Consider the following 24,383-nt stretch of genomic DNA (forward strand, 5'->3'; position numbering starts at 1 on the left):
AGAGGTGGAAAATTCCCTGCGCTAATCTGAGCAGGACATCTTGGAGCACCCAAGAGTGACTTCCTAGGCAATGTGCACCATCTGAGCCTCCAAATCTCAGAATTGCTGCTCAGTTAGGTTTTAGGGTGCCCCAAGGCATCAGATCGGGTGGCTGAGGGCAACCTGTTTGGTTTTAAGCTACTGGAATAAATGTTCCGCTTTTGGTTCTACTTTAAATTCTTTAAAAAGTTGGGGGCAAGGGATTTTTTTCCAGGCTTTCGTCGTATTTCCCATTATCTGGATTGGAAACTCCTGAACAGGACAGGTAAGAAAGCAGGTAAAGCAGGCAGAGGTGATCATTCCAAGAGATGTGTTTCACTTGCCCCAAAGATACAAAGCCTGGTGCAAACTGTCCCAAACTGCAAGGAATATTTTATGTGCAAAACCAAGGTGTATGTAGCTTGGGCTTGTCAGTACCATCGCTTAAGAAATTATTTTCACAAGCAATCAGGAAACGTTTCTGGAGGCTTATATAAACTGTTCAGACCTCTATTAGTGTTTTTGTTTAAAGGCAGCCTATAACTGGGACGGGAAAGTGGCAGAGTTCATAAAATAATACAAAACGCCACTTCATGCAATAACTTGCATTTATTTGCAAAATAAATTGCAAAAATTGCAGCAGCCTCCTGGGCAATACCAAATGCAATCTCAACCAGGGATTTTAATTCCTGCAGCCTAAGCCCATATTTCATTTTAAGGTTCTAAGATTTATCCAATGCAATATATACTGTAGCAGCAATCTTCCAGATTTTCCCCCAATTTTATTTTAATCAAAAGTAAAACAGGAACACCCTTCAATCATAGAGCTCCTTCTTTAAAACGCACCTAAAATTTCTGAAAAACTAGTTTTCATAATTTACCCAGAGTGTTAGCAGTGAGGTGGTCTATAGATTTTTTTTCTTTTCATCAGGAATATCTTGAATCATACTGTACAAAACCAAATGGTCAAGTTATGGACCAAGCAGGTCCATTTATATCACTGGAGTATGGACCAAAAATATACGTTAGAAGAACAAGTTGGGAGAACTAATTCCATTGCTGGCTCCCTCTTGAGTTGTATTGTATTCATTTAGTTATTTGATTATTTATAAAATTTATAAGCTGCCCATTTTAACCTTAAGGTCACTCTGAGCAGCTATCAATTTTGTTCATTTAAATCAGCTCTCAAATTTGGACCGCCTAGATCAGGGGTCCCTGGACCAGCACAGGTCTGCAGCATGCCAGAAACCGGCCCACGCAAACAAGCGAAGTCCCATCCACGGGATGCAGGCAGCACACAAAACCACGCCCCCTTGGGTCCGTGGAAAAACCTTTTCCACGGAACCAGTCCCTGGTACCCAAAAGGTTGGGGGCCGCTGATCTAGATCTATTGAGCAGAAATTCTTTCTAGCTCCAATTTAGGGAGCAATTGAATAAGAAAAACTGATTTCAACTACCCCTGTGAATTATCAAGAGACAAGGTAGACAGAAATGAACAGGAATCCACATTTTCCACACCCTTTTAATATCCTTTCATAAAGCTACTCCTTCTGATTTGGTAGCGGGTTTGTATTTATAAAAATCATAATACAGATTCATTACATGAAGATGGGATTCCTTGGGCAATTAAGTCCCAATTCCATGCTGACAAAGAGTATAAAAACCATCTGTTTCACAAAGGCTCGATCAGTGCTTATTATGGTACATCTGAAGGCCGGTTACGTTCTTGACAAACCACGATTATCCAAGTCCTTTACCTGTTAAAACAAAATTTATTTTTTAGGGGTTTTCGTTTGTTTGTTTGTTTCAGTTTGTAAATAGAAGGGTAATAAAAACCGAATAAAAACAAGAAGCTATTTGCAACCTTCCTCGCTAGCTTCCCACAAGCAAAGTCAACAGGGAAGGTTTAGTTTCATGACTATTCATTTAACCGCACGAATTTTCTTAACAACTATAGCAAAAAAAAAAAAAAAAGGGGGGGGGAGAATCAGGCATGACTCACTTAACAAGTTTGCTTTGCAGTGGAAATTCTGGTCTTAATTGTGATCAGTAGTTGAGGAGTCATCAAGTTGTACACATCGACTCCCAGTTATGATCAATTCCCCCCCAAAGTATATGATTGCATATGGTCAGCTTACTTTATATATTCGAACTAGCCAGTGTTCTGTGGTGTAAGCTTCTTCCAAAACATCAAGCTCAAAATCTTTGTTGCCGATTTCAGCATTTCTCACTCGGTCATAACCTGGTGGGCGTTCTAAACACAAAAGAAACAAACCATGGCTGAAAAAACATCCTTGTTGACCAAGCATCCCTCAACCTATGAATTCCAGTTATCCCACCTTAAGAAAAACACGTTTAAGCTTTTTTAAAACTCTAGGTAACTTTTTTTTAAAGTGATATTTAATCAATTATGCCTCATAAAGCAAATAATATGAAAGACTACTGGCAGAAATCATAGCTGCAGTGGAAGTAAAAATGGAATACAAATCCATGGTGCAAGTTCAAAATACTTCCCAAATATTCAAAACAGCACTTCTACTTTAAGAATGCAGGGGAATTCACTAGGAGAAAGCAATTACGTTTGAAAGAGTTAGTGGTAAAAGGAAACTAGGCCGCCAAAGAGCAAGGTGGCTGGACACCATCAAGGTAGACACCAGCCAGAGCATAGAACAACTCAAAGAAGTAGCATAGGATCGGAGGAGGTAGAGACACCTGGCCCATAGAATCAGACACGACTGAATGGATAACATCATCATCAGTGGTCAAGGTAAAATGAGATAAAATATGTCATGCACTCCGAGATTACTACTATCTACTCCAGGGGTCAGCAACCTGTGGCTCTGGAGCCACATGTGGCTCTTTCACCCCTTTGCTGCGGCTCCCTATCACTGAAAATATGCATCACAACCGCCAACGTGGGACACCTGCCGGCACGCGTTTTATTGAGCTTTCCAACCCCCGGTAGGCCAACCATGGATAAATCCAAGAAAAGAAAAGTTTCAGAAGAAAACAGAACGTTTAATTCAACTACACATGCTAGTTTTGTGGCCGCTCAAGAAATAGTCAAGCACGGGAAGGTTTTGTGGCTCCCGGTGTTTTCTTTTCTGTGGGAAATGGGTCCAAAAGGCCCATTTGAGTGTTTAAGGTTGCAGACCCCTGATCTACCTGATGCTGGAGAAAAAAAAAAAAAACTAATTTTCTAGAGAACAAAATAGAACAAAGCCCCTAAGACACGGAAAGTGAAGAGAACAGCATATAGAAAAAGGGAATGTCCCAAAAATTAACTCCTCAATAATATTGCAAAATATAGACAACATCACTCACTTGCTTCTGTGTAGACCTGACCAAAACGGTAGTAGCACATCTTATACATAAGGCAGTTAAGCAGCACCGGGGAGCCCTCTCGGTCTACCCGGAACTCTCCAGTGGGTGTGTAGTAATCATGTTCCTTTATGTGCTTGCCGGTGTCTGTGCTCCCTCCAATTCTCACCATCCACAAGAATTTGTTGATGTCTATGGAACAAAAAGTAATGCAATTGATGAACCTGTTCCAATTCATCAGGGATGCAGGAGGCTTTACCCTCCTAGTAGCAGAGATCTCAAAAATCACTCTCTGTTTCTAAATTAACCACATTATACCAGCAGGAAAAAAACTCTCTCTGGATCAGTGTTTCTCAATCTCAGCATGTTTAACATGTATGGACTTCAACTCCCAGAATTCCCCAACCAGCCATGGGATGGTTGAGAAGTTGAAAAATATTGCTCTGATTAATAAGGCCATCTGGTTTGGATTTATTAAATGCAGAAAACATAAAATATAAAAAGCAATTTATCAGCAGCTGTAGTGAGGTGGATTTATGTAGGGATGTGCAAAGTCCGATGTCTCAGGAACCCTGAAAGGTCCTTTCAAGGGAAATAATAAAAACATAGCATTACCATCTGAGGAATATCCAGTGAGGCCTCCAAATATCACTAGCACGTAACTGACATCCAGTTCCCTCATGATCTCATAAGCCCGCTCTTCAGTGGATGCCATGGCCTGGAAACACACATCAGCTCATAAATTCAACCTTCATCAATTTGCTGAGGTATAACTATTATTATTTTATGCAATCTATCCACCACCACTGCAGTCATAATGCGTGCTAGCGATTCACAGATAAAATAGGAATGAATAATAATCTAATGCCTACACTCAGAATTCCTTGAAGGTATAAAGGTAATAATGATTTTTTTTAAAAAAAAACTATGCCTTCACTATTCAGAATACAATGAAAATTATGGAAATAATTCATAAGGATTCAGCACCTACCTGTCCAACTCGGGAAATGTGCGTATTATTCCAAGTATTATTATCCACGAGGATTGTTCTATTTGCCATAGCTGTTATCTGATAACCATAATCCCACCACGACATAACTTTTGCATCCTAAGCTCAAACAAAAAGAAAATCCGTAACATTTCATTGAACATGCAAATAACAGAATAAATGTTTATGAGCTAAATGGTGAAAAAAGTCTGGTTATACAAAACAAGTATTTTGTATATTGTTTTATATCCCAAGTTTTTCAATTGGATGAGAATGCTAGCTCTCTAATTGTTAAGATGATTAAATGGTTTTGTCCACAGGCAGTGAAAAGATAAAAGCAAAACAATGAGCTTATTACACTTGCAGAGAATGTATTTATCCCGTAGCTGTCTCAGAAATCTTTTTTTTTTATTGAAAAAGTTTTCAAATACAGATTTCCCCCCCTTTTTTTCCCCCCTCTCCCTCCCCCTCCCTAACCCCCCCCTCCCCACCCCACCCATCCCCCCCTGTGACTTCTTCATAACAAAAAAAACCTAATTCATAACAGATTACTTACTCCCTCCTCTAGATATTGACCTTTACTTACTAAAAATATTATTAATATTATAACATCCCCCTTTATCCATACATTTCAGAAAAGAGAAAAGAAAAAAAAAGGAAAAAAAAAGACATTATACTATGACATTATAAAATAACTTCTCCACTTTAAAACTATACAATAAGTCCTACTTTAACATTTAATCTTCTATGTATATTACTATAACATTTCAAAGCAGCCTTCCCCATCAAATCTAGTTTAACATTTATTCCACTCTATCCATTTCCTCCACTCCCCTAAATATATCACTTAAAAATCCCTTTTCTTAAACTAATCAATCTAGTAACTAGCTTATTCACCCACTATCAAGCAAAATTACCATACACAACATTTCTTAATATCTTTGATTCACTGCCCACACTACTTAAAAATATATGTCTATATTTTCCATTATATCTAAATAAAAAAAAGAAAAGACAATGACTTTAAATTTATAATCCATATAATATCTTCTTTAAGGTCTTTCCACTGGATTGGTAGAACCAACATCCATAATCGGGTAACATAACTTGCTGGTGCAACAGTTTATTCAAGATCTTCAATCATATCTGCCCCCATCAGTAGTAAATATCTTCTTATATATATAAAAGTAAAAACAACCACCCGAGTGACATTATAATTATATTCCATATAGTAATAATTGTGGGTTTCATCAGGATTATTAATTCCCGTCATCGTAGTGGGTAACAACCCGATCTTCTGCATGCCCCAGCATAATTCTCTTGCCTTGTAATTCAAGATAATATAATATATTTATCAACACAAAAAAAAAAAAAAATTCCAAAATGGATAATTCAAATCCATCAGTTTAAGGCTCATTTCACGTCCCCAAATTACGGCCATGCAGAGATCTGCCACAATCTTCAGGATGATATTAACCAATACGTTGCCTCTTCTGTGTTTACACATAATCATTCATATTTTAAAGTCACTAGCTTCACTGTTGCCTGATTTAGAAATTTCTATTTTTATGCCACCTATTTCTTTTTTTCTTTACTTTTTGTGGGTTTGGTTTCCATCCTGGTTTCTTTTCTACAAATTGTGTATCATCCGGTCGGATTTTGTTCTGCTTTGTAGATTGGTCTTGTTGGTTTTGTTTTTGTATCTCATATTTCTTTTTTATCCCTTGTATTTCACCTAATTGGTTTCCATGCTTATCCTTGCCTTGATAAGTCATCACCTTAAGGTTAGATGCCACTTCTCTCAGTTTTGTAGATAGTCCAGCTGGGGTATCCAATGAGTCCAAAGGCAATTCATCTGGTACAGTCTCTATATTTCGACATTTTACCTTTATTTCCGGCTCCTTCTGCTTATCCTGTATTATACCTGAAGATGTTAAGTTCATTTTCAACCTATTTTGATAAAATTCTTCCGCTCTTTCAACAGTGTTTAGCTGATATCTTTCTCCTTGATATCTAAATATAATACCAACTGGGGCATCCCACCTGAATGAGATATTTCTCTTTTTTAACTCATTCACCAGAAAACCAAATTTCTTCCTTTCCATCAATATCTTAGGTGGGAGTTCCTTGTAAATCCAAATCTTTCTCCCATGCAATTGCAACTTAGAATTGAAGGAATTTTGCACGATGTTATTCCTAATTTCTTTGTCTGTAAAATAAATCACCACATCTCTAGGCAATTGCCTTTGCTTGGCAATCCAGGAGTTAATTCGATAAACTCTGTCAATCCTACAAAACACTTCATCAGGTTGAACCTTTAGAATCCCAGCTAGAAATTCAGAAGATATTTTCCTTAAATCATCTCTATTATTTTCCTGCAAACCTCTTAATCTTATCGCATATTCTGTGAAATTATATTGTACCATTAAAATCTCTTTTTCAATCTTCTGTTGCAGATTTTCTGCATTACCATACTTTTGATCAGCATTCATTTTAGATTTTTCTTCTAAGCTATTATCCTGAATGTTTATCAAGTCATTTTCAATTTTTTGGATTCTATTGTCCAAATTATCTTGAATTCCTTCCATTTTAGACTCTAGTACATTAGTATTTGTATCCAACTGCATCATAAATTCTGTAAAACCATTAGCCATTTTTGAGAATTTTTTCTCCAAAGAATCAAACTTAGATTTCACCAATTCTTTAATTTCCTGCTTAAATTTTTCAAATTGCTGATTCACAATCTCCTCCCTTCTTTCAATCTCTTCTATAAAAAATTCTATTATATTAAAATCAGGTTTCTCAGACTGAAGAGTTAAGACTTGTTCCTTTAAGTTGTTGGTGGGGGAATCCCCCCCCCCTTCTTGTTTATCTGACTTTATGAGTCTCAGTGCCATGTTTCCGCCCAGGCAGACTTTGTTAAAAAAAAAGCAAGAAAGACTTCTTTCCAATCAACAACAATATCAGGTCTCCAAGGGAGAGAAAAAGAGAAAAAAACACAGGAGCGAAGTTTTGTCTACAAATGTAGCCAGTGGTATTTATTCCGCTACATTGTAGTAATAAAAAACGGAAGGACTTTCCCTTTCTGCCTCTCCTCCAGCCGACGCCATTTTAAAAGGCTTTTTTTTCCCTCTTTCTTTTCCTCCTCTCTCTTAAGTAATTTCTTTTAAAAAATCAGTAAGATACTTGCGGTTCAGTCTTACAGGTCCAGCTCACATTTTCTTTAAGTAGTCTGTTAAATTTGCAGGCTTGCTTTTGACGCCTGGCTCTGCATCAGCAGAGGTCTCCCAAAGCCCGGAGCAGCGGCTGGGGATACGGGGCATCTCATCCGCTCCGTCCCAAAAGTAAAGAAAAAACTTTTGGGACTCCGCAGAGAGTTCTACCCACCCCTGCCGGCTCTATCTCCGTTTCCTCATGGAAACGGAGTTTTTTCAAGCCGCCATTCCGTTGTGAAGGCGGCTCTGACAGGCGATGGAAGCTGACGATCCCAAAGGAACGTCTGGCAGCGACAAGCAGCAAACCGGAAGTCCGCTGTCTCAGAAATCTTTGTGATACGTAAATGCTTTAAATATTAGCTGACATACAGACTTTAGACAAAATTTTGGTGGCTAAGAAACATACACTTTTTTTTAAGGAATAAGAGAATCTAAAGTCTGTTCTAGTTTTCTTATCAATGTGCTTGCACAGAGACCAATTGTGCAGGTATTTACCTCTGGTGTATTGTGACGAAGCCAATAATATGCTTCTCTGAAGTCATCAAAAATAATCCTGCTCCCGTCACCACCACGAGCAGACAGAACTATTGAGGGAGAAGAGTAGGCTTCACTGGTTACCCAAGTCGAATGAAAGGTGTAAGTGATCAAGAAGAAAGCCATGACAAGGATCATTCCACTGGCAACCTAAGAAGCAACCGGAATCATTAAAACATACTTAAGCTATTTTGGAAAAAAAAACCCACACTTTTATTAAAGGAACCTTTTAAAACCATTCAGAAGCATCTATTCTCTCACAAATAATCTAGAGACAGTTCCAATGATATCTCTTTCCACCACTAGTAAAGTAAAACATTCTACACCCAATGTTGTAAGTTGCATTTTTAATATGTGGCGGAAAACCTTGATATGTTAAACAGTTATGCTTGCTTATATCACCACTCACTTCATTTTTGATGGGGTAAGTAGAATCCTGTTGCTTTTTAGTTTTCTTATCGGGTCGGGTGATGTCTAGATTTTTCATGTAAGTCGACAACACTTGAGAAACTCCAATGCCAGACAGAATACACATAACTGGGGCCAGTACCAGCATGAGACGAACCTATTAAAACACCAAAATACTAAGCACATTTATATACATCACTTTCTGGGAGGTGAAATTGCAAAGGGGATCAGATATGATGCTTGTTGTCTCTAAAAAACCCCCACTCTCTAACTTGCCCAGTGCACCTTGTCTAATGTACCTATTAAGAGTAAAATAAAACAATCTCTCTTATTCATTAATTAATTAATTAATTAATTAATTAATTAATTAATTTGTCATATTTCTATACCGCCCACTCTCCGAGGGCTCTGGGCAGCTTACACCAAAGACAGTATACTAAATACAGGGAAGGGCTTGGTGGCTCAGCAGAGTAAAAGCATTGTGATTAACACCAGCTGTCTGCAATTACTGTAAGTTCGAATCCCACCAGGCTCAAGGTTGACTCAGCCTTCCATCCTTTCTAAGGTAGGTTAAATGAGGACCCAGTTTGTGAGGGCAATAAGCTGACTTTGTATAAATATACAAAAGTATGAAGGCTATTGCTTAACGCATTGTAAGCCGCCCTGAGTCTCTGGAGAAGGGTGGCATATAAATCAAATAAAAAAAAAATAGCATATTGCCCCTAACAATCTGGGTCCTCATTTTACCCACCTCGGAAGGATGGAAGGCTGAGTCAACCTTGAGCCGGTGAGATTTGATCCGCTGATCTGCTGAACTAGCAGTCAGCTGAAGTAGCTGCAGTACTGCACTCTAACCACTGCGCAACCTCGGCTCATACTAATACATTCTCCCAAAAACACAAATCCAATGGTAAGCCAACATTTGGGACTCACCATCACAGCAGAGAAATACATGCTTGTGACACCATACATGATGATGAAAATTCGGGCATCAGACAGATGGCTGAAACAGTAATACAGGCCAACTGTAAGAGAGAAAGAAAACAGGTCAACTGTCAAGGAAACGCAGAATATGAGATGGAAAAAATTTATCAAACAAAGCTTAAGACTGAATTAGACATTTGAATAAAGGTCTAATTTATTCAAATTATTCTAATTTACTAATAAATTAGAAGTTTGAATAGAAACTTTGAAGGCACCGAATAAGATATTCCAATCAACTTTCCCCCAATATTTGCATGAGACACTTCCCCAAGATTTTCCTTTAATTCTCTATCTGCCCAAGTAAAAATCTGGTTTTCAGCGGAACATTGTTTCCACGAAAGCATTTTAACATTTTACTAGTTAGTCAAGTCAAGCTTTATTAAGGTCAAAGATCAAAGTATAGAATGAAGCAATTAACAAATCAGTCTGGAAGTAACAGAGGAGGACCAAATACCATATTTTTCAGAGTATAAGACGCACTGGATTATAAAACGCACCTACCTTTTTTGGGGAGGAAAAGAAGAAAAAGAAATCTGCCTCTGCCTCCCAGTAATTTTGCCTCATTGCAGCAAACAGCAAACAGCCTGCTTTACTTTCATTTTCGTTTTCAGCATAGCTTGATTAGCACAAAAAAAAAAAAAATCTGCTCCAGCAATTTACCTCCTTGCAGCAAGCAGCAGAGGCCAGCACAAAACAGCTGAGAGCAAAATAGCTGAGAATTGGGAGGCTGATCCAATAAACTTGTGCTAATTAGGCTGTGCTGAAGTTGAAAAGAGCTGTTTCTTCTTACTGTTTGCTGCAAGGAGATAAACTGCTGGGAGGCAGAGGCCAAAGGGTGGGGGCCAGTAGGTGAGCAGGACTACATTCGGTGTATAAGACGCACCTAAATTTTCACCTCGTTTTAGGAGGGAAAAAGGCGCGTCTTATACTCCGAAAAATATGGTATATGACACAAGCTAAAAAAATAAAAACGTAAAAAAGACATCACTCTGCCAACAAAAGTGCACATAGTCAAGGCTATTGTGGTCCCAGTTGCAATATATGGCTGAGCGCCAAAGAATTGAGGCCTTTGAACTCTGGTGTTGGAGAAGGCTCCTATGAGTCCCTTGGACTGCAAGGCAATCAAACTGGTCAGTCCTAGAGGAGATCAACCCTGACTGCTGTTTAGAAGGCCAGATCCTGAAGATGAAACTCAAATACTTTGGCACCTAATGAGAAGGAAGGACTCACTGGAGAAGAGCCTAAAGCTGGAAAAGATTGAGGGCAAAAGAAGAACGGGACAACAGAGAATGAGGTGGCTGGATGGAGTCACTGAAGCAGTAGGTGTGAGTTTAAATGGACTCCAGAGAATGGTAGAGGACAGGAAGGCCTGGAGGAACATTGTCCATGGGGTCGCAATGGGTCGGACACGACTTCGCAACTAACAACAAAAAAAAAGTAATACATAATATTATTGTCACACATTTCTATACTATACAAACCTGGAAACATGAAAACAAGAAGCTGAAGATCAAAATAGTAGGATGACCATGTGGTGGGTTGATGCTCAGAAACTGAAGCAATGATTGGAATATTATTTTTTGCATAAGAAGGATCAAGCAAAGAGTAGAAACGTCCAGTCCATGGAGAAATTTTTCCTGACAAAATTGAGAAATAACCAGGCTCAATAAAAATATTTATACAGTAGCGTTATAATATCTTCAAGCAATAATATCTCAATATACCTACATAATGCCTGAATTACACACATGGACACTCACACACATTCTATAACTAATGTAGAAATTTGGTTTTGCTAAGATAGAATCAAAATATTTTTCTCAATCATGCCCAGAAAATTTAATCAGGATTATTGCTTCTTCTTCCTCAGACTTATGAACCATTTCAACTAAATAAAAACTCTGCTCCTGCAAACCAGATTTTATTTATTTATCCAGAACTCTTCAAAGCTTCAATCACGTGACTAATTAAGTCATTTGGTTTTAAATGGCATCCAAAAGCTGGAGATTTTTAATCTGTTTCCACAACATAAATTGCTTTCAAATAAGTAAACATAAACATTCTTCTCAGGAAGTTGCAGTGCCCCAAGAAGCATGCTGACACAGTGAAATTATCTCATGTGTTGAAAGATTATTGAGCCTCAAAAGAAAAGAAAAAAGAGAACATCCAATCAAAAGCAGAGAAACTCTTCACTAAAATAGTATTTTTCTGGATCCACTGAATTAATGTTCCAGTGAAATTGTACAGAAATAAATCAATATGCATTGTTGCGACCTGCAGCATCTCCTTACCTGTTAACATCAAAACAGCTCCTATGGACAGAAGGACAATCCCGACCAAGGAGATGACGCTTCTGAAGAGAATCTCAAATTGCTGAGGATTCAGCTTGCTGCGCAGATAATCCACGAAGGCATGAATCTGGCAGAGACCAAATACCCCCAGGGCAGCCATGTGTTCAGATGAAAGAACAGGCTACAGGAAGGAAAGAATAAGCTCGATTAAGCTTACTTTTTATGACAACTAAATGCTTTTCTTCAGCCAGCAGGCTACCCGAATTAGCTATTTGGCTCAACTACTGTCACTGTCAGACGGCCAAATCAATAGACACTTAGTTCAAGAGCAGAAAAGGCTTTACACCATCCCCTTTCCTCAATCTTTTAGATTTCTTACCTGGAAACCGACAAAAGAGATCTGCATCGAGAGGATAGTTCCTAAGCAGTATACTGTACAATAAGCCACATAGATCCGGTGGGAAAACCGTCCAGTCAACATCAGCACCAGGACATGAAGTGGAATTAGGTTGATCAAAAACACGTAGCCACCCCAAGAAGAAACCTGAGGGGAAAAAAACAAATGGAATACAGAAATTAGACATTCTAAATGCCACCAATGGCTTAGGACGCTGTCTACAGTATGTGTGACACAAAAGCTTTTCTTCCCTCAAAAATCTTATTGTTCTTAATAAGATTGAGAGTTCCTTAACATGCTCATCTCTGTAACACAAGCAAGAGCAGCTGTTGGTCTATGGGGGCTAATGTAATGGTTTAAGTCATGCTAGGAATAGGAAGGCATTGTCTGCTTTTTGCCTTCATTCTTGAGGGTCTGTGACTGACTCCAGACCAGAGACAAATTCCCAGTTTAACTATCTAACATGATTTTTGTGAAAATAAGCATTGGGGAAAGAAAGAGTCACATTCTCTCCCTTGGGCCCCAAGAGATAAGGTGTGATTTAAATTTAACAAATAACTCAGCTGTGAAAGAAAGGGAACAATCTGGTCTTTATTTAGCAATTTATACAAATATAAAAATAGCTTGGCTTTGACAAGTAATACAGATGGAGGCTAAGAGGCACATGCTGTTGTCTGAAGTAAGGGAAACAGTGGCACTAATTTCCCCTTTCCTTCTCCAAGGAGAGAGGCACATCCTTCAAGAACGATGCTACATGGTCCTAAATACAAAAGCCAGTGGCTTCAGAAATTTACAACACTACAACAATGCTTACAAGTGTACAAAATATAAAGAAGTTGGGAAATTATTCAAGGCAGAATTTTGTCTGTTTTGATGGGATGACTCAAGGTATCTAATGAAAAATTATCACTCACCATGTAGAAATAGGCAAGTGCGCAAATGGCCGCCCAGTAGATTGAACCTGTCTTCACAGCTTTGATCCACATATAGTAAGTCAGAAGCATACAGAATATAGCAATACCTGGAAATAAACCAGATCTAAGTCAAACTTCAGGCTTTGCATCCAAAGTACAGAAGGATAAACCTGCATTACCACATCATAGAGTAAAAGATACTACAAAACGGTGTTTTCCAATTTTGGCAAATTTAAGGTGTGTGAACACCCAGAATTCTCCAGCTAGCATATTTAAACACACAATTTAAAGTTACCAGTTGCCAGAGTTGGTAAACGCTGTTGTATAAACTGTTGACTTGTCAAAAAGAAAAGAGGACTATTTATCATATATTTTCTTCTAATTTTTCTTCACACAATTCACTTATTCATGTTTTCAATTTATACTCCACCCGAAGGGCATGCAATACATTCATTAACATTAATTCTATAATTTTAAAAACATCATGAAATTTTATGAAGGCCACTATTGGTATCAACAGAGAGCTAATCTTACCATGCATTTTTAAAGGCTTCTTACACTTTTGGACTATTTCTTTATAATAGATTTTTAGTAAAGCTCCGAGAAGTAGCTTTCATGTGAAAAACATTTAGCAGTGAAACCAGAAATAGGACTTGAACTAAAAAGTCATTTTGCTGCCAACAAAATTATTAAATCCAAAGCTTCCTTATTTCATACCGGGAACAAATGTTTTATATCTGACTGAGCATCAGATGGTTCCAATTTTAATTTTATTAGTCTGATTTGAGAGATGAATGAGGATCATTAAATCAATACACATTAGCCTGGAGATGGTTATCAACAAAGACATCAAGACTGAACTAACTGGTTTCTTCAATCCTTGTCAGAGATATTGGCATTTTTCCCCATAGTGCCATACAACAGAATATTCTATATTTGTTTCTGTATGTAGAGTATATTTGGTTACTTATATATTGCTTGCATGACTGAAGAGAGATCCTTCCTTCCTCCCTCCCTCCCTCCCTCAATTTATTCCAGGCTGAAATTATTAAAGGCATTTTAAAAAACTGACCTCACCTTCATTATCATAAGAGCCTGCAACAGAACGGGAGATGTAACCAGGCACCACAGCAATCATTGCAGCTGCCAAAAGACCAGCTCCTGCATCCTAGGTAGGAAAAAAAAAAAAAGGGGGGGGGGAAGTTAAGTCACTAATGATGACATTATTTCTAAGATGTTTAAAAAGTGTAGGGAAGGAGACTCCATGTATTTCATAGACATGACCGCTTTTCTTGCATTTATTATTATTTTGTCAAAAGGGTACAAATAAAGCAGTGATGAATAAAGGCTGCTACAAAGATTTAATTTTTTCTGTTGACCGAAGTCTAAGTAAATTTCTGATTTGTCACCAGCAAAAATCTTCCCATTTAAGCATCTCAAATATATTTTATTTCAGTATTCAGCATTTTAAATCAATCTTCCATTTTAAATCAACATTCATGAATGTTAAAACAACACACATGAATGCATCTAAAAGCTTAGACAGTCTTTCAGTACAACATACCTAAGAATATTGCGCTTACTACATTTTTATCCCACTTTTCAATGCAGAGAACATAAATACTCCTCCCTCCTCCTATTTTTGCACAACCGCCCTGTGATGGGCTGAGAGATGACTGGCACAAAGTCACAAAGCTGGCTTTGGTGCCTAAGACGGGATTAGAACTCACCGTGTCCTGATTTCTAGTTAGCACCTTAACCACTATACAATAGTATTACACTTTTCTTTAACTGCTTCCCAATATGCTAACATTACACCAACATAGATTTCCACTACCTCCTGTTTCCCCAAATATAATAATTATAGGCTGTTTGGAACAGCCTACAATCAGACTATTCTTGCTTAAATTGGCCAATCAATAGCTGAAATGAGGAGAAACTTTAGGAATACCGTATTTTTCGGAGTATAAGACGCACTGGACTATAAAACGCACCTACCTTTTTTGATGAGGAAAACAAGAAAAAGAAATCTGCCTCCCAGCAATTTTGCCTCTTTGCAGCAAACAGCCTGCTTTACTTTCATTTTCGTTTTCAGTATAGCTTGATTAGCACAAGAAAAAAAAATCTGCTCCCAGCAATTTACCTCCTTGCAGCAAGCAGCAGAGGCCGGGGCAAAACAGCTGAGAGCAAAACAGCTGAGAGTCAGGAGGATGATCCAATCAACTTGTGCTAATTAGGCTGTGCTGAAGCTGAAAGGAGCTTCTTCTTCTTGCTGCAAGGAGGTAACTGCTGGGAGGCAGAGACCAAAGGGTGGGGGCGTCTTATATTCCGAAAAATACGGTAAACTTAGCAGTCTCAACTTCTCTACAGCAATGCACAGAAAGTACAGCTACCATTCCCCAAAACCGGCTCTATCTTAGTGATTACCTTAAGTTCTTTGGTGAGGTGGTATGTTACTATGGTGGTGAAGGAAGAAAAGAGGGGGGCCAGAAACACGCACACATTTCGGATGTCGATTGTAATGTGGAAGAAGTGCAGAACGTGGTAGATAGCAGCCGATGTGATCATTAAACCTGAAATAAAGTGAAGCAGGAATGTCATTTGCAAAGGATTATTGGCCTGCTGGATGCTTATGTTTCGATAGACTTAAGCAAAATCTGGACTGCAGAGAGAACTACGGTAGCTCTCAAAATCACTGGCTGACATAGGCTCTCTTACAGATCAGTAAGCATATTTTTCCCTATCAAATGAAGCCAATTCCACACTGGATTAGTTATGTTTGGCTGCATTACCTGAAAGATGAATGACACTTGCTTACCCATTTCGGGGGAACTACAGAACATCAGAAAAGGACTATTCTAAAATGCGATGCCATTACAATACGTTGTGCACTGGTCTTTGAGAAATGCCTGGCTCTTACCTGGATAGATGGTTCCACCTATGATCCTTCCCAGAGGATACCATGCTCTATCATCAAACCAGTTATGAAATTTATAAAAACCCTCTTCTGCCAAGAAGCGAGTGGTGCGGTAGTTAAAATACCTGTGGGAGTAACAGAAATCTCAGTCCTTTGCTAGTAAGATTTTATCGTTTGCTGTTCCTCGTATTGCAGGCTTGGCCTTCTGTTACAGTTCTTATGTAGAAAAGCTCACCATTCTAACATACAAATTAACACCAACTTGACTAAAGCAGTTTTTCACTTGGAATCAAGATTCGTATAGAAATTGAACAGAAATATCCGAATGGATAAAGGATTAATCTTCCTTGCAGGCAATCAAGAAAACATAGCATTGCCTTACATTTCCAAACATTGTTATGCGCTCTTTAGCTTACTGTAAAAATACAAATATTCCCCTTAAACAAACTGCTCTTCATCATACTAGACCAGAGGTCTTCAAAATTGGCAGTTTTAAGACTTGTGGACTTCAACTCCCAGAATTCTCCAGCCAACATAGCATAGCTGGCTGGCTGGAGAATTCTAGGAGTTGAAGTCCACAAGTCTTAAAGCTGCCAAGTTTGAGGACCTCTGTACTAGACAGTAAGCATCTAATAAAACCCATAACCATTCAACTGTAGTCCATTATTCTGAGTCAATCTCACAGTTGTACGCATTCCTTTAGAACAGTGTTTCTAAACCTTGGCAACATCGCAAGATTTGTGGACTTCAATTCTCATGGCTAGCTGAGTAATTCTGGAATTGAACATCTTACAAGTTGCTAAGGCTGAGAAACAGTTTTAGAAGAAACAATTCTATTGCATTTCATACTCAAGATTCATAGGAAATCCAGGCAGAACTGGCTAGAATATTAATTTTATTGCATAACTATCTGAATCTAATCCTAGTTCTTTGTCTTCCAAAAAAACACTCTCCCTGATATATTTTGAAGTCCTATTGCTGAAGCAGAACAATCTATTTTATTATTTTGAAGCCTAATATTCTAATCTACAGCAACAAAACCTGCACCTGAACACACCCAGGCAAATGATCTCTCCAATCAAATCAGAATCAAGAGGGATACTTACGGATCAAATTCATGAATGACACTCTCAAATCGTAACACAGAGAAAAGTCTAGTAGAAAAAGCTGCAACACAAAGGAAGAAAATATGCAGAGGCGATTGATTGATTGATTGATTATATTTATTTATTTATTTATTTATTTATTTATTTATTTATTTATTTATTTATTTATTTATTTATTTATTTATCATCATGGTTATCGTGATGTTTCAATTATCTTAATGTTAGTTATTTGCCAATTGGAAACATAAGGGCTAGAAATGTTGAAACATACCAAGTCAAAGTTGATTATAAGACTAGGAGAACAACATTCCATACAAAATGGAATTCACATTAAAAAACAACCAACAGGTAAGGTATGGTTATAGCCATACTCTTGTCAGCTAGAATTTTTAAAGTTTAAACTTACAAAGAATAGCTGCCATTGACAAAATCAGGAGCTTGAGGAGGGTGTCCTGTTTTTCATATGACAAGCGGAGGAAACCTAACTTGGTCATTCTGGCAAAGATAACCAAAGGCAACACTTAAACACCTAAAAGAAAAAATAAAATAAAAAAATTAAGTACAAATACATTCTTCAAGTCATCCTTATTAACACACCATAAGCAAACACACTGCATGGGATGAGACAGTGGCACATATTTCATTTTATCAGGATCAAACAATTTTTCCTCCAAACAATGTACCATCCATCCATTCACCTAAATGAGTGTAATTCTATGTATACTTCCCCAGAGTTCAACAGGAAACACACAAGAAATGTTCACTGCTTTGTTTAATCACAAGCAGGGTGGTGGCTTAAGGACCTAAACAATCAATGCCAACTAAAACAAAGAACAGCTACCTGAATGAGGCTTTCTTTCTATATTTTCATGTGTTCACAATAGATTCCACTGTTTAACCATTTTTAAAACTTCAAAAAGCAAAAGTTATGAAACACTACCCACCAATTGCCAAAAATATTTAAAGCATATGTTTCAGCTTTACTTAAGTTATCTTTTTTCCATCCAGTAGCCTATGAGGGAGCCCAATTAGCATAAACTTTATCTTCTGGATGTGGGTTTCACACAAAAGTTCAGGTTTACAGAAGTTTGAAAAGGTTACGCTGACATGAATTTATCTCATGCAACCTTTAAACACTGCTTAAAATAAATATTTGTTCACCCGGCCTAATGGGGGATCTACAGGAACATGTACTTTGTCAAAACAAAATCAAGATGAAAGTTAATTGCTTACAAAGCCAGTTTCACAGTTCATTTTTGCTAACAGCTGCTCCAGAAAAAAAGATAGTTTCTGCTTCAATTTCTTATCTGAATAGGATGGGCACTTCTTTCAAATCAAGTTTCATTTGGGATTCAATAACAATCACAGATTTCCTTTTACCTTAAACTACTTAGCAATGAATGAGAATAAGGTTTCCAATAAAAAAAAATCCAATAAAACTAGAATTATAAGGGCTACTATTCAAGTGCTGCAATTACCCAATAAAAATTACCTCCAATAAAAAATCAGAAACAGGGCTAGGAATTATCAGTTAAGAGCAAATAGAAGGAGTAAAACATTAATATCCCAGGTCAAGTCCATCAGGCATAGGAGGTACTTTTCAAGCACCTATTAGTAAGCGCATAATTAAATTTTGAGATAAGAATACAGCAGCATTCAAGATCACAAAGATTCACAGCAACGTTGTTCTAAATTTATACTCCACTGTGCATTTAAAAACCCAACCGTGGTCTATATAGAATCACTCCTATACAGTATAGTACTCTCAGATTTAAAATCAGTGGAAAGTTATCAAACTGATATGAGCCAACTTAAGCAACTGTCAACCACTGAGGTAAACAGGTTTCCTTTCCAATTCTCTAATTCAGTGCTGGAGAGTTGGGTAAATTGGCTCATATTAGCTTGACAGGTAAAAACTCAGACTTACAGAAATACGGATTTGCACTAAACATTAAGAATGCAGTGAAACAAAAGTTGGATCCGCTTCTGCCAAAATGTTTCACGATTACATAATCTCCCAGATTCCTTCCACATTTTAATTTTTAATCATTATAGATCTAGGGACATGATTTCATGCATTTAAAGGATCATTGTGCATGCAAATGTTGCATGAAGCAAGGACCTGGATGCATGCTCAGCTGTCTTGAGAAGTGGGAACTGTACCAATAGGATGCATAAAGAACTACTGAACAGAATCAAAGCAAAAAAAAAAAATCAAACTTGCTTTTACAGTTAGTTATGTGCAATATCCGGAAGGTTTTGACTATTCTTAGCATCTAGACAGAGATTTTTAAGCACTGCTAACGGTAACTTTTCGATTGAAAATCCATCCTCCTGGCTGGGCTCTTCGGGATGCCAACCATACACAACTGGAATCCCCGAAACAAAAAAAGTCTGTCAAAACACTGAGGACGATGAGATCTGGACTGGACTGAGGGGGTTTGATTATTTTAATGGGTTCTAATATATGTTTTAAATTTATATTTATACATTAATGTATTTTGTATGTATTTTATGTTTCATTGGGTTTGTTTTTATTGTTGTGAGCCGTCCTGAGTCTACAGAGATAGGGCGGCATACAAATCACATAAATCTACCTGACAGGCAGAAATATCAAGGGAAGTGAAAAATGTTCCCTGGAAGAAAACGGAATGGCAGAATAAAAGGCCCCATTGCAGGGTTTTAATGGGTAGAGAGATCACCCCTTAAAAAGCAGGGGTCTCCAACCTTGGCCACTTTAAGACCTGTGGACTCCAAGTCCCAGAATTCCTCAGCCGTCCACAGGTCTTAAAGTGGCCAAGGTTGGGGACCCCTGCCTTAAAAGCTCTACAAAGCTTTAAAACAGACCAGAAATCCGGTTCAAGGAGACAAATTCGGCTGCGCCCTTCCTTGGAAGCCCTTCTACCTTTCCCACTCGCAGAGGATGGTTTCACACGTTGCACAAGCCCGCCCCAAGGTCGGCCTCTTGCTTAAAAGATCGGGGGGAGGGGGGTGTTGAGGGGTGTGTGTGTGTGTGTGTGTGTGTGTGTGTGTGTGTGTGTGTGTGTGTGTGCTAGCAAACCAGGGTTAATGCTAACGTGTGAAGTCACCCTGCCTGTTTGTGTCCTGATTTCATTCATTCTCTTGGCGGGGCGGAAGGAGAGCTTTCGGGGGGAAGCCCATCTCATCCTTCCCCGTTGCCTGGGGGAACGATGGGCAAAGATTCCCTGAGGAGCTACTTTTCTAGCTGCAAGGCTTTTTTTGTGTGGGGGGGGGGGGGGCTGGGAGTGGGGGAGGGGCTGGAAGATGCGGTGCCCGATGCAGAATGAAGTCCAGCAACACGATCGGAGGCCCGGTGGGGGGGGGAACAGCCCCCCCCTTCATTCCAGAGGCCGCCTTGGGCCGATCGCGCGTGGGGCTTCCACGGCTTCCCCCCCCACACCCTCAGCGGTGATCCCACCGCCCAGCCGCCGCCCTCCTCAGCTCCCTCAGGCTGCAGCAGCCCCCGGCCTGATGGAGACTCCCTCCGGGCTCCGATTCCTCACCGGGGACTCAGATTTCGCTCTCCGCCCGGCTCCCTCAGCCATCCGCTCCACGCGCGCCCACTCCCAGCTCCTCAGCCCGCTCGCCTTTTCCCCGTGCACAGCGACAGGCCGAGGGGCGCGTCGATCACCACGACGGGCCCGCCCCGCGGGAAAGATAACGGGGCCGAGGCCACGTCCGTCAACAAAGCGGAAGTTCGAAGGATGGGGCGCCGCGGTTTTTAACAGGGGAGGCGTGCCCGACGCGGTTGGTTGTCTCGGGAGGAGGGAAGCTTAGTTGAGGCGCGAGTAGTGACGTGTCGCTCTGGGTAACGGGGAGGAGGGAGGAGGAGCTGGGAGGGGGGCGTGGCCAGAGGCTTTCACGTGGCAGGAAGCGGCAGGGCGAGTTCGCGGCCGGGATCCCCTTGAGCGCATCTGAACCGCCAGATTGAAGGATGTGGCTGGAGTTCTGGCGGCTTTTCCCAGTCTGACGCCCTTCAACTGGGACGCGTGCCACTGCCAGAATCCCATCAAGATGACCGCACCAGCTGAAGTTAGGGCATGGGTATGTCATGTCTAGTTCAGGGGTGTGGCTTTTACAACCTGTGGACTTCAACTCCCAGAATTCCTGAGACAGCCAAGCTGGCTCAGGAATTCTGGGAGTTAAAGTCCACAGGTTGTAAAAGAGCCACATTTGCCCATCCCTGGGCTAGTTTAATGAAAAGGACTAGGGGTGACAGGATAGCAGTCTTCCAGTATCTCAGGGTTGCCGCCAAGAAGAGGGGGTCTGCCTATTTTCCAAAGCATCAGAAGGCAGGACAAGGAACTATGGAATGGAAACCAAATCAAGGACAGCACCAACCTGGAATTAAGGAGAAATTTCCTAACAGGGAGAACAATTGACCGGTGGAACAGCTTGCCTTCAAAAGTTGTGGTTGCTTCATCGCTGGAGGCTTTTAAGAAACTGGAGGACAGCCACCTGTCTGAAATGGTATAGGTATAGGGCCGTGATGGTGAACCTATGGCACGCATGCCACAGGTGGCACGTGGAGCCGTATCTGTGGACACACAAGTGTTGTCCTAGCTCAGCTCCAGCACACATGTGCGCGCTGGCCACCTGATTTTAAGCCGTTCCGGGCCCACCAGAGGTCGGGAAACAGGCTGTTTCCAGCCTCTGGAGGGCCTCCGGGGAGTGGAGGCAGTTTTTGCCCTCCCCAGACTCCTAGAAAGCCTCTGGAGCCTGGGGAGGATGAAAAACGGGCCTGCCAGGCCCACCGTGCCATCGCTTGCCAAAAGTGTGGGGAGCGTGAGGGCGGTTACACACGCATGTGCGGGAGGCGGGGCACATTTGAAGGGCTGTTTTGCAGGGGACTGATCGCTCACAGCTTATTATTAGAGGAAATAGATATGCCACCGATTTCAATTGGTATATTCCTGAATAAGCATACTTTGTTGATAGCTTGGGGTATCGTTTGCCCAACACCCAACACTAAGAGCAGCTCCAAAAACACTTCCTTTCCATTTCCTCTTCAAAATGAGACAGAGTAGCAAGTGGGTACTCTGGATGAGTCTGCATTTTAAAGAACAAAGTCTTTAAGATAAGATGGGAATAAGCAAGGTCCCAAGGGGGAAGCTGTGTTTGCACTAAGCAACTACATAGGCTAATATGCTGTGGAAAGTTGATAGTTCTGTATGTTATAAGAACCCCAATGCAAGTGATTTGTTTGTGCAAATGCATTAATTGTATTTACCCCAAGTTTAATTTACCATCCAGCCCCAAGAGTTATCAAACCTTATCAAAATTAAAATTTGGCCTTTCCCCCATCCAGTTCTCAACCTGGTTCTACCAGGCTTAAAGGGCAGCTCAGACATCTTTCAAAGGTATTCTTTACAGTATAATACACATGATTTCCAAATGCTCTACAATACATCAACTCTGAGCATTCTGACCTTCTCTTGCTCCTTCTACCTCAGTCCTTCCCTAATGACAGCTGTTAGTTTTTTGAAAGCAAGATATAAACAACTGTAATAAATAATAACATAATTTTAGGCACTGTATCAACAGCAGCAGAATTCTCTTCCTCACTTGATTCTGCCTCCCCCCTCTTTTTTTGGAAAATGAATTTCTTGCATTGCTCTCATGATGTCTATTGGGCAGCATCTGAAAAAGCTGCAGTTAAAGACAAAAATTAATACATTCAAAGCAGATAATCCTATACCATTCTTTTTTTAAAAATCTATATACACATCCCTACTTATTTTTTAGCATTTATACAATTCTCCCTCATTCCCTGGAAACCATAATTTTCCTCATTTCCCAAGCAGAATAGTTTGAATCAGGAACAGAAATTCTATGAAGCAGTTTGCAGAAAGTTTTAAGTTTTTATTCTGCCATTCTCCCATCCCCATCAAAATGAGTTTCATGATTCAGTCACACAATTAGTCTTTTTTTTAATATCCCATTTTCCTTTAATGGTTCAGTGTGAAAATACAAGAGAAAACATTTATCTGTAGACTGACTTCAGTTCTACAAAAACCAGAGGGCTTTTTCTTTTAAAAAAAATCTCGTAATGTTTAGCCATACACAAACTGACATGCATAAGGAATACTGCCTAAGATCAGGACCACATTATACTTCTTTGTGCATACACAATTACGTATGTACACACACAGACAGATGAATACATATGAAGTTCACATATCCTGAGCTGAGGAGTCCTTAATTTCAATTGCAGCTACAATCACACAGGAGCACTTTGGTGTACATCATTCTCATTCATCTGGGACAATAATTCCAGGTCAGGCTTCCTATCAGTATTTGAGTTGGAGGCCTTTGGAACTGACATTAGCAAATTCTCTTCTCCATATTGGGCTTAGCACCAGCGGCCCCTGTGTAGACTTGTGCATAAGCCCTGTTGAAACCACCAGCCCCAACACCTGTTTCTCCATAGATTCAGTTCAGAATCTCCCTTGTGTACAAGTCCTCCCCCACCCCAAAATCCATCCCCAGGATCCATAAATATGTTCCTTAGAAGCATTGTTTCTTGCAAAATTTTAACAGTATATTGTCACCCTTCAACCCCAGACACAAGGATTAACAAGTTTTCGCTTCAGTGCCTGACTTTACCCGTACACTTTTCAAATTTCCCTTTCAATGTTCAGAAGGTGCTTTTCAAAAGCTCCAAAGATATAAGTAAAAAACAAAACAATACATTCTGTCCTTAAGATTAGGAATTTGTTGCATCCATCAAAAGCAGATTCCTTCAAAATAAAAAAAAACCAAATAAAGTTAAGAGAGGCCACCGGATGCCAGCAAGAAGCATCTTCCCACCCCACCCCCATAAATCTTAACTTTGCCCAAATGTTACATGATCCACTTTTCATTTCAGCATACAACGGGGATTACAAAATCCTGACCTGAGGTAACCATATAAAGAACTGAGACCATTGAGAAAAATCCAACACTTGTGGTAAAGACCCCATCAGCATCAGAAAGCTACGACAATATGCGTTACAAAAATCATTCATCCTGGGAAATGTAAGGAAATATACAAAAAAGTGCACAGAAACAGGCTCATTACACACTATAAAAACAAGCATAGAACCTGGCTTCCAAAATAAACTCACAAAAGTTAAAAATCCAGGCTCCTCCCACCCACTCGCCCACCCGCCCACCCAAAGTATTTCAATCTACCACTCAGTGAGATGCAAATGTCCAACTGGGGCTTAAAAGAGAGATCACAAGGGAAAATGCACAAGCCCCTCACCCCCACCCCCACCCCCGGCAGAC

The 24,383-nt window shown here is 39.7% G+C and overlaps 1 protein-coding gene across 1 annotated transcript; it reads right to left on the reverse strand.

Annotated features, from left to right (window-relative positions):
• Positions 1-1,526: 1,526 nt before the first annotated feature.
• STT3A (STT3 oligosaccharyltransferase complex catalytic subunit A) lies at positions 1,527-20,719 on the reverse strand. Its single transcript, XM_070952621.1, has 18 exons — positions 20,618-20,719; positions 17,500-17,622; positions 17,094-17,154; positions 15,991-16,112; positions 15,498-15,643; positions 14,148-14,238; positions 13,071-13,177; positions 12,139-12,303; positions 11,760-11,940; positions 10,950-11,105; positions 9,418-9,509; positions 8,486-8,641; positions 8,038-8,226; positions 4,331-4,447; positions 3,955-4,057; positions 3,343-3,531; positions 2,157-2,272; positions 1,527-1,775 (listed from the first exon to the last, which is right to left on the reverse strand). Exons 2-18 carry the CDS (start codon positions 17,585-17,587, stop codon positions 1,737-1,739), a joined length of 2,118 nt encoding a protein of 705 aa, XP_070808722.1. The 5' UTR covers positions 17,588-17,622; positions 20,618-20,719; the 3' UTR covers positions 1,527-1,736.
• Positions 20,720-24,383: the final 3,664 nt, after the last annotated feature.

The sequence above is a fragment of the Pituophis catenifer genome, unplaced genomic scaffold (genome assembly GCF_029215685.1).
Source record: "Pituophis catenifer annectens isolate HBS135680 unplaced genomic scaffold, rPitCat1.0.hap2 SCAF_12, whole genome shotgun sequence".
In the NCBI taxonomy this organism is placed as follows: Eukaryota; Metazoa; Chordata; class Lepidosauria; order Squamata; family Colubridae; genus Pituophis; species Pituophis catenifer.

What these genes read in the sequence shown, in the direction of transcription:
- STT3A (XM_070952621.1), bottom strand. Translation starts at nt 17,587, where the DNA reads ATGACCAAGTTAGGTTTCCTCCGCTTGTCATATGAAAAACAGGACACC. An exon ending in CTTACCCCATCAAAAATGAA is followed by an intron (nt 8,227 to 8,485) that starts GTGAGTGGTGAT and finishes GTTGCTTCTTAG; the next exon opens with GTTGCCAGTGGAATGATCCT. An exon ending in ACATTTCCCGAGTTGGACAG is followed by an intron (nt 4,058 to 4,330) that starts GTAGGTGCTGAA and finishes GTGTGTTTCCAG; the next exon opens with GCCATGGCATCCACTGAAGA.